Below are 10,306 nucleotides of genomic sequence, written 5' to 3' on the forward strand. Positions count from 1 at the left end.
CACATACTCAAGCGTGTTTCAGCATATTGTACACAGCTCTCACGCTATCTATCACATTATGAAGTTTCCAATAACCATATAACTCATATCAGTCATAGTCGTTGTGTTAGTTTCAAATATCACTGTAAATTGCTTAAAGGCAGTTGTCCTGGATCTTTAAACAACATATGTGCTGAAGTTGAGAAAAAGTGTAATAATACTTCAGCTCAAACTAACGAACTTAATAATTTAATTAAGGCTTTTGGCGAAGGAATATCTAGTTATGATAAATGTTATAAAAAATTAACTCAAGAATGTAAAAATTTTACTGTGAAAAAAATAATGAATATATCATGCACTGACGTCAATAATACATGCAAGCATTTAGTGGATCATTTAAGGAAAATTTGTGATCATCTTGCATTAAAAATTTTTAAACTTTTATCTACTAATTTTAATTCTACTATAGAATGTCAGAAATCAATATCCTCATGTTCATTTATAGGGTCTTCTTGTAATGGAATTAACGACAAAATTACTCGTATATGTAACAACACTATAACTAAATGTAGTTCACCATCACCACCACCAGGACCACCACCACCAGTACCACGACCGCAGCCACCAAAACCACCACAACCACAACCACATCCACAGCCACCACCGCCACCACCGCCACCACCGCCACCACCAAAACCATCAGAACCAGAATCATCAAAACCAAAACCGAAACCGACAAACTCTACTACAAGTTTACCAACTACGAATTCATCAACTGCAGCTCCGCCAATTACATCAAGCTTGCCAACTACACTTATACCAACTACAAACACATCAGATATATACCCATCAACTACAAGCACATCTAAAACAAGTACATTAGATACAAGCACATCTACAGATACATCTACACGCACATCTACACGCACATCTAAAGGTACATCGACTACACGTTCATCAACATCCACGCGTTCAAGACCTAGACCAACAATGTCACGGGATGACTATGAAGAAGGTTATGGACTCAGAGCACAGAGATTACAAATGATAAAATTGATTTTGGAAATTGCAGGAATAATATTGGGACTATGGATAATTATTTAAAATTAAAACAATATATATTTACTAATATTTTTGTGGGGCATTTTGACGATAATTATGTAAAACTAATAATTATTCATAAGATTTATTTAAATATTTTTGGAAAATAAATATAGAAATTATTGTTTTGTGGGTATCAGACTAACTAATAAATCATAATTTTGGGCATTAATATTTAATGGTTAATCATAGTTTAAAAGACAATTTTTTCATTTTACAATCCATCTCTGGTAGAGCTATAGGACATATAAATACGACTGAATATATTGGATATATTTATTTGTTTATTCTCTAAAACTATTATCTCTTTTAAAAAACATCCTTTTTGTAAATTAACCTAACTTTTTGACAGTCAAAATTTAGATTTTAAGGATCAACATTTTTTATACTAAAAAACTATTTTGTATAATAGAACAAAATACCTTTAACAATCTTAAAAACATAATATCAATATAGAAAGAAAAATTAAAAAATACCATAAATTTAATAATATAAAATTCAAAGTATATAAAAAATTAAAAAGTTTAATAAATATCTAAATTTCCAAAACAAAACAATTTAAGAATACACAAATTTAGAAATAAAACTATAAGTCGTAAATTTAAATTGAAAATGAATTTCTTAAAACTAGTCAAATTGTATAAAATTTGTTAATGTAGAAAATATGCAAAAAACATGTATAAATAACTAAAAAAAATAATCTTAAAATAAAAAACTAATGAAATACTTGAAAACATCAATATTTTTTTAAAAATAATTACCATTAGTTAAAAAGTATTTTTATAATTTAAATTCTAAAAACAGCAAAAAACATAGAATACGAGAAACTATATAGTTTTGAATTTAGATTTTGACTTGATAAAACTAAATACAAAAAATAAGTAAAAAATAAAGATATGTAGAATAGTTTTAGACAAAAAATAAAATTGGAATAAAAAAATCTAAAATAACAATATTTTTTATAGATAAAAATATTGAATTAAAAAAATGAAAAATACGATAATCTTAAAAATGAGATTATAGCTAGTTTTAATAGAACTAGAAAATCTATTAATAATATTAACACATGTATATCGAATGAAAAATTTTATTTGAAAAAAAGCCACTATAACTATCATATTCAATGCATACTCTACCGAGAATTTTCTAATTTTTCTAATATCTATAATGATATAACAGAACAATACTATAAAAGTTTCCTACATAGTTTGCCCATATTTTTTTTTTAATTGCCTTTATTTTTTATTATCTCCTTTTATACTATACCTTTCACTTGTTAAGATTTACGATTACCCCAGATTTACCCCGGATTTACCCCGGATTTACCCCATACAAATTTAAAGCATCTCACGAAGAAATCAAGATACACTTGTAATGGACACACTAAGAATACGCTTAGCACACGTTGCTTGTCTGACAAGTTTTGTCACTGAATTTACTTGAACTCCCTTAAAATTAATTAAGGATAATTTAATATTCAAATTTGAAGACATGATTCTAACATCTCACATGAAATCAAAACACATTAACGGAAACTCAAACTCAGCCACACACCACAGCGCAGCCCACCTCCGTCAGGCACAGCTTGGCGCGGGCGGTGGCGCGGGCGGTCAAGCGGCAGGTACAAGCAGTGCAGAAAGCTAGTGTATATGATGATGATGAAATTCTTTTGGCTTTGGTTTTAAAAGAAGATGGATTGGAAGATGCAAAATGCAAAGAAAAACTGAAAAAATATTGTGAAAACTTAAAAGAAGCAAATAAAGAGTTAAATAAAATCTATCCAAAACTAAAAGATATCTGCAAGGATGAAGACAAGAAGTGCACAAGTATAAAAGCTAAAATTACAAAAAAATGTCAAACACATAAAGCAACCTTAAATTCTATAGTATCAAAAGCATTAGGAGAAAATTATGATTGTAAAGAGGATGAACGACAATGCCTATTTTTGGAGGAAGCATGCCCTGATGATCTTAAAGAAAAATGTACTGACTTAAGAAATAAATGTTATAAGAAGAAGCGGGATGAAGTAGCAAAAGAAGTTCTTTTGAGGGCACTTCGTAGTGATCTCAATGAAACAGAGACATGCAAAAAAAAACTAAAAGAGATTTGCCCAGTCTTGGGGAGGGAAAGTAATGAGTTAACGGACTCGTGTTTGAACCAGAAAGAGACATGCGAGAATATTATAAAAGAAAGAAATAAGAAATGTGATACTCTTAAAACAGATGTTAAAACAGTACTTGGAAGTTTTAAAAAAGAAAAATGTCTATCATTACTTGAAGAATGTTATTTTTACGTTGGAAATTGCCAAGAAGACGATATAATTGAATGTATTAAATTGGGAGAGAAATGCCAGGAACAAAACATTGTTTATATACCACCAGGACCCGATTTTGATCCAACTAGGCCAGAGGCTACACTAGCAGAAGATATAGGACTGGAAGAACTTTATAAGAGGGCAGAGGAGGATGGTGTTTTTATTGGAAGACAACAAGTAAGAGATGCGACAGCTTTGTTGACGTTGTTGGTTGAAAAAGATACAAATGTTAAAACAAAATGTAATGAAGTTCTTAAAAATAAATGCAAAACCCCTCATGAACATGAAGCCTTAGAAAATCTGTGTAAAGAAAATAATCTAAGTAATGATGGAACGAAAAAATGTGATGAATTAGAGAAAGATATCAGAAAAACATGTGATATTCTCACGTCAAAGCTTACAAATAATCATCTTTTTGACTCAAAAAAAGGAAGTAATGGAATTATTGGATGGGGAGGATTACCAACATTTCTTAGCAACGAAGATTGTGCAAAATTAGAGTCCTATTGTTTCTATTTTGAAAAAAAATGCCAAGATGGCGAAAAATCATGTGCGAACGTAAGGGCAGCGTGTTATAAGAGAGGGCTTGATGCACGGGCAAACAATATATTGCAAAAAAATATGCGAGGGTTATTGCATGGCTCAAATAAAGATTGGCTTAAGAAATTTCAACAAGAATTAGTAAAAGTATGTGAGAAACTGAAAGGAAATAAAGGAAGTTTCTCAAACGATGAATTGTTTGTTCTGTGTATACAACCAGCAAAGGCAGCACGATTACTTACACATGACCATCAAATGAGAGTTATCTTTTTACGACAACAATTGGATCAAAAGAGAGATTTTCCGACAGATAAAGACTGCAAGGAATTAGGGAGAAAATGCCAAGATTTAGGAAAGGATTCAAAAGAAATTACGTGGCCATGTCATACACTGGAGCAGCAATGCAATCGCTTGGGGACTACAGAAATTTTGAAGCAGGTTTTACTAAATGAACACAAGGATACTTTGAAAACTCATGAAAACTGTGTAACATATTTAAAGGAAAAGTGTAATAAATGGTCTAGAAGGGGTAATAATCATTTTTCTCTTGTATGTGTCTTCCAAAATGCTACGTGTAAGCTGATGGTAGATGATGTGAAAGATAGATGTGAAGTATTCGAAAAAAATATAAAAGCATCAGAGATTGTTGGATTTCTTAAAAATAATACAAATAACATAACAACATTAGGAAATGTTTGCCCATTTTGGGACCCATATTGTGACAAATTTTCACCTAATTGTCTAGATCTTACGAAAGAAAATACTCTTTGTACAAAGATCAAGAAGCATTGTGAACCATTCTATAAAAGAAAGGCCTTGGAAGACGCTCTCAAAGTAGAGCTTCGAGGAAAATTAGGTGATCAAGATAAATGCAATTTGGCACTAAAAGGATATTGTACACAATTAGAAAAATTAAATAATGAATCTATCAAAAGTTTATGCAAAGCTAACACCAAAGATAACCCTAAAAAGAGCAACAAAGATGCTAAAAAGGAACTCTGTGAGAAATTAGTGGAAGAAGTAAAAGAACAATGCAAAACATTACCAGCAGAACTAAAACAACCAGCAGACAATCTAAAAAAAGATGTTAAGACATATGAGGAACTTAAGGAAGAGGCAAAGAAAGCAATGAACAAGTCCAGCCTTGTTTTATCACTCGTTAAGAAAGACGGAAATAATACACCGAAAAATAATAGCAAAAGCAAAGATAAGAATAACGTTTCAAACGGACTTCAAGATACCACAAAACATGTGAAAATACTACGGAGAGGAGTTAAGGATGTATCCGTAACAGAATTAGAAGCTAAAGCATTTGATTTGGCAGCAGAGGTATTTGGAAGATATGTAGACTTGAAAGAAAGATGTAATAAATTGGAATCAGATTGCGGAATTAAGGAGGATTGCAAAGACTTAGAAGAAGTATGCAAAAAGATTAATAAGGCTTGTCGCAATCTGAAGCCTCTGGAGGTGAAGCCGCATGAAACAGTGACAGAAAGCACAACGACGATCACGACGACAACAACGACCGTTGCCGATCCGAAGGCAACGGAATGCAAATCCTTACAGACAACAGACACATGGGTTACACAGACATCAACACACACAAGCACGTCTACCATCACATCTACGATTACATCAAAAATAACACTCACATCAACGAGGCGTTGCAAACCAACCAAGTGTACGACAGGGGATGATGCAGAGGACGTGAAACCGAATGAGGGATTGAAGATGAGTGGGTGGAATGTGATGAGGGGGGTGATAGTAGCAATGGTTATTTCGTTCATGATTTAGAAAGCAAATGAGCAGGATTTAATGATGAGCATGTATATTTACTAGATGAGCAAGCAGGGTAGGAGAGGAAAGAGTAAGGTAGATTGAGTCATCTCTTCAGCATCAATTGAAAGTGCATTATACATAAAATAGCGTGTCCCCTATCTAATTGGCCACTATTCTTTGTCTAAATAGCCTTTATTTCAGTATATACTGTTTTTTTATCATTTATCGCCACTGATTGATTTTTACGTTTATCTCGCGTTTACCCCACATTTTACCCCACATAAATTTAAATACATACTAAGCACGTATCATAATAATTCTATGGACACACTAAAGATATACTTCAGCACACACAGTGCTTCTTTGACAAGTTTTGTCACTAAGTTTACTTGAACACCCTTAAAATTAATTAGAAATAATTTAATACTCAGATTTGAAGACATGGCACTAACACCTTGCATGCAACTGAAACACGTTAACGGAAGCTCAAACTCAAACCACGCCACAGCGCAAACCCACCGCCGTCAGGCACAGCTTGGCGCGGGCGGTGGCGCGGGCGGTTAAGCGGCAGACACAAGTGACGCAAGGAGTGCAAAGTGTATATGATGATGAGGAGTATCTTTTGGCTTTAATTTTAAAAGAAGACACAATGGTTGAATTACAATGCAAAGAAAAACTGAAAAAATATTGTGAAAACTTAGAAGAAGCAGATAAAGAGTTAAATAAAATCTATCCAAAACTAAAAGACATCTGTAAGGACAAAGAATGGGATAAAAAGTGTACAGGATTGAAAAATAAAGTTACAGGAAAATGTACACCACTTAAAACAGCTTTGGATAAGATAGTATTAAAAGCCTTAGAAGAAAATTATGATTGTAAGGAGCATGAACGACAATGCCTATTTTTGGAGGGAGCATGCCCTAATGATCTTATAGAGAATTGTAACAAACTAAGGAATCTATGTTACCAAAGAAAACGTGACGGAGTAGCAGAAAAAGTTCTTTTGAGAGCACTCGGAGAAAATCTTGAAAGTGAAGACAAATGTAAAGAAAAACTTAAGCAAGTTTGCTTAGAGTTAAATGAAGAAAGTGACGAGTTAATAAAATTATGCCTTAACCAAGTGGAGACATGCAAGGGACTTATGACTACAAAAGAGTATACGTGCCAATCTCTCAATGCTCTCAAAACAGAGCTGGAAAAACCAAAAAGTAATAAATTGCAAGAAAAATGCCTATTATTGCTTGAAGGATGCCACTTCCATTACCAAAGCTGCAAAATAGGGAAACAGAATTGTGATAACTTGAAGAAAAAATGTAAAGATACAGGGATAACTTATCTACCGCCAGGTTTAGATTTTGATCCTACAAAACCAAAGATTACTCTAGCAGAAAAAATAGATCTGAAAAAATTGTATCTGGAAGTAGCAAAGAAGGGTATTTATATTGGAAAGCCATCAATAAAAGACGAAGCAGCTTTATTGGCATTATTAAGCAAAGATAGTACTCAATCTATTTTTAAAGATCAATGTAAAGATACTATTAAAAAAAAATGTGGAAACTTTGAAGAGCATATTATTTTAAAAGATTTATGTAATAATAAAAGTATCATTGGCAATCCAGAAGAAAAATGCAAAGAATTAGATAAGGAATTAACAACCCGTGCTTCACTTGTTTCTGAAAAGATTGGGAAATATCTTGCTACAGCTAATGTAAAGGGAATCATTGGTTGGCATATGTTGTATACATTTCTTGGTGAAAAAGTATGCGCGAAACTGTTATCAGATTGTTTTTATTTAAAAGGTCAAGGTCCTCTTGATAAAGAATGTGATAATTTAAAGGCAGCATGTTATAAAAAAGGGCTTGAGTCACAAGCAAATGAAGCATTACAAGATAAGTTACAGGGGAAGTTACATGGATCAAATGGAACATGGCTTGTAGAGCTTCAAAAAGAATTAGTAAAAGTGTGTAAAGGGTTGAAAGACAAAAGCGATGAACTATTTGTGTTATGTGCGCAGCCAAAAAAAGCTGCTCTTATACTTTCAACAGATTTACGATTTAGAGCTATTTTTCTACGGGAACAATTAAACGAAAAGCGAGATTTTCCAACGGAAACAGATTGTAAAGAATTAGAAAAAAAGTGCAGAATACTAGGACAAGATTCAAGCGAAATTAAGTGGTCATGTCTTACATTAAATCAGCATTGTGACCGTTTAAGAATTGCAGAACAGCTAGAAGAATTGTTATTGAAGGAAAAGACAAAAGACTTAAAAGATCAAATAAAATGTAAAGAAAGCATCAATAAACGATGTAATGATTGGGTTAAGAAAAGAAAAAATTTGTTTACTCTTGCATGTCTTGAAGAGAATATTACTTGCCAGATTATTACAAAAAATCTTGAATCCAAATGTAATGCGTTGAAAGAAAACATGGAAACCCGTAATGCTTTGACTAATGCAGCTGATAACAATATGAAGGAAAAAACTTGTAAGTTTTGGACACCATATTGCGAAAAGTTCACTCCAAGTTGCAAGAAGTTAATAGAAGAAAAAAGCGGAGAGAAGAATGGGCTTTGTTCACAACTCAACAAAAAGTGTGAATCGTTCTTTAAAAAAAGAGAGCTAGATGATAAAGCGATTGATGGGTTAAAGGGTTATCTAACAACGAAAGAAGTGTGTGAAAAAACACTTGAAAAATATTGCGTACCATTAAATAATGCAACTAATGGACTTGAAACTCTGTGCAAAAGCGATGATTCTAGTAAAGATGAAAAAACAGTAAGAGGAGAGACTTGTAAGAGGCTGGTTGAACAAGTACAAGAAAAATGTCCAAACTTACAGAACGAACTTACAAAGGCCAAAGAAGAGCTAAAAAAAAAAGAAAAAGAATACAAAAATCTTAAGAAAGAGGCAGAAGAAGCGATGAAAGAAGCAAATCTTATTCTATCAAGAACAAAAGTATCAGGTGATAAGTCAGAAAATGGTACTGCATCTAATACATCCGCTAAAGGAAAAGACACCGCCCAATTTAGACTTGTAAGAAGAGATCAGAAACCAAAGGTAACAGAAGAAGAAGTAAAAGCGTTTGATTTGGTAGCACAAGCATTTGGATTTTATGTGGAATTGAGGGAGAAGTGTCAAGATTTATTAAAGGGATGTGGACTTAAAAAAGAATGTAGTTGTGAAGATCAATGTGAAAAAATAGAAAACACATGTAAAAAATTGAAACCACTAGAAGTGAAGCCATATGAAGTGAAGACAGTAACAGAAACCAACATAACAACGGTTACAGAAACAGTTAAAGAAGCAGAAAAAACAGTAGGAGACGGAGAGAAATGCAAATCTCTCAGTACATCAGATACATGGATTACACACACGTCTACGCATACCAGCACATCTACGACCACATCCACAGTCACATCGAGAATAACACTGACGTCGACAAGGCGGTGTAAGCCTACGAAGTGTACGACAGGAGAGGAAGATGAAGCGGGTGAGGTGAAGCCGAGTGAAGGGTTGAGGATGAGTGGGTGGAGTGTGATGAGGGGGGTGCTAGTGGTAATGATGATTTCATTCATGATTTAGATGTAAAATGGGAATGGGATATAAGAGCAGCATGTATATTTACTAGATAAGAAGGCAGGGTAGGAGAGGAAAGAGTAAAGTAGATTGAGTCATCTCTTCAGCATCAATTGAAAGTGCATTACACATAAAGTAGCGTGTTCCCAGTGCAAATAGCATGTATTGCCCGGATGAGTGGCCGCTGTTTGTTGTGCCATGTCGTTATCAGCGCATTCAGCGCCTACCCCGGATTTGCCCCACATGGAGTCGAGGTGAGATGCAGTGATGGAGAGATGATGGGATAGAACGATGGGGGGAGTGGAGTTGGGTGGGCGGTGTTTTTTATGTGTGTAGCGTTGAGGTTGATGAGTGGAGTTGAAGTTTGTGAAACTTGATATAGGCGTTGACAGAAGCGTTGACAGAAGCGTTGACAGAAGCGTTGACAGAAGCGTTGACAGAGGCGTTGACAGAGGCGTTGACAGAGGCGTTGACAGAGGCGTTGACAGAGGCGTTGACAGAGGCGTAGATATAAGAATTGATATAAGAATTGACAGAAGTTACTGTTTAGAAAGATTTCCATAGCGTATTTAAGCATTGCTATATAATGAGATCAAGATTGAAATAAAAAAAAAGAAATGTTTCAGAGATCAAGATGAGCTGTAGAGAGTGAGCTCGGGTGCCATTGGAAAAAATGAATGAAAAGGAAAGATGTTGAGGGGAGTAAGATAGAATATGTAGTTGAAATGAAAGAAGTGGTTTAAGGTGGGGGAAGATGAATTTTTTTGAAAAAGCAAAAGTAGGTGATAAGCTGGGAGGGGGAAAAGTGAGTGGATAAAAAAAAAGAAAAAAACAAAAGAAAAGAGTTTAGAGGAGTAGAAAGAGTGTTTAGAGTGAAGATGAGGCGTAGTGAAGGTGTTTTTGTGAATTCAATGAAAATAGATATAAGATAGATAGATGTAAATAAATGAATCATCAAGAAAGATTGAGTAAGAAATAAAAAGAATAGAATATAGAGGAGTGAATGTGTATAAGAATAG

General features: G+C 33.8%; 3 protein-coding genes across 3 annotated transcripts; all 3 read left to right on the forward strand.

Annotated features, from left to right (window-relative positions):
• Positions 1-12: 12 nt before the first annotated feature.
• T551_03694 (uncharacterized protein) lies at positions 13-1,083 on the forward strand (the record flags this gene model as incomplete). The annotated part of the gene is made up of 1 exon (XM_018375957.1): positions 13-1,083. A coding segment is annotated over one exon (1,071 nt), but the record flags the coding sequence as incomplete, so codon positions are not given.
• A 1,576-nt stretch (positions 1,084-2,659) lies between these two features.
• T551_03695 (uncharacterized protein) lies at positions 2,660-5,728 on the forward strand (the record flags this gene model as incomplete). Its single annotated transcript, XM_018375958.1, has 1 exon — positions 2,660-5,728. A coding segment is annotated over one exon (3,069 nt), but the record flags the coding sequence as incomplete, so codon positions are not given.
• Positions 5,729-6,242: 514 nt separating this feature from the next.
• Positions 6,243-9,293, forward strand: T551_03696 (uncharacterized protein; the record flags this gene model as incomplete). Its single annotated transcript, XM_018375959.1, has 1 exon — positions 6,243-9,293. A coding segment is annotated over one exon (3,051 nt), but the record flags the coding sequence as incomplete, so codon positions are not given.
• Between the last annotated feature and the right edge of the window lie 1,013 nt (positions 9,294-10,306).

The sequence above is a fragment of the Pneumocystis jirovecii genome, assembly GCF_001477535.1.
Source record: "Pneumocystis jirovecii RU7 chromosome Unknown supercont1.29, whole genome shotgun sequence".
Taxonomy (NCBI): domain Eukaryota; kingdom Fungi; phylum Ascomycota; class Pneumocystomycetes; order Pneumocystales; family Pneumocystaceae; genus Pneumocystis; species Pneumocystis jirovecii.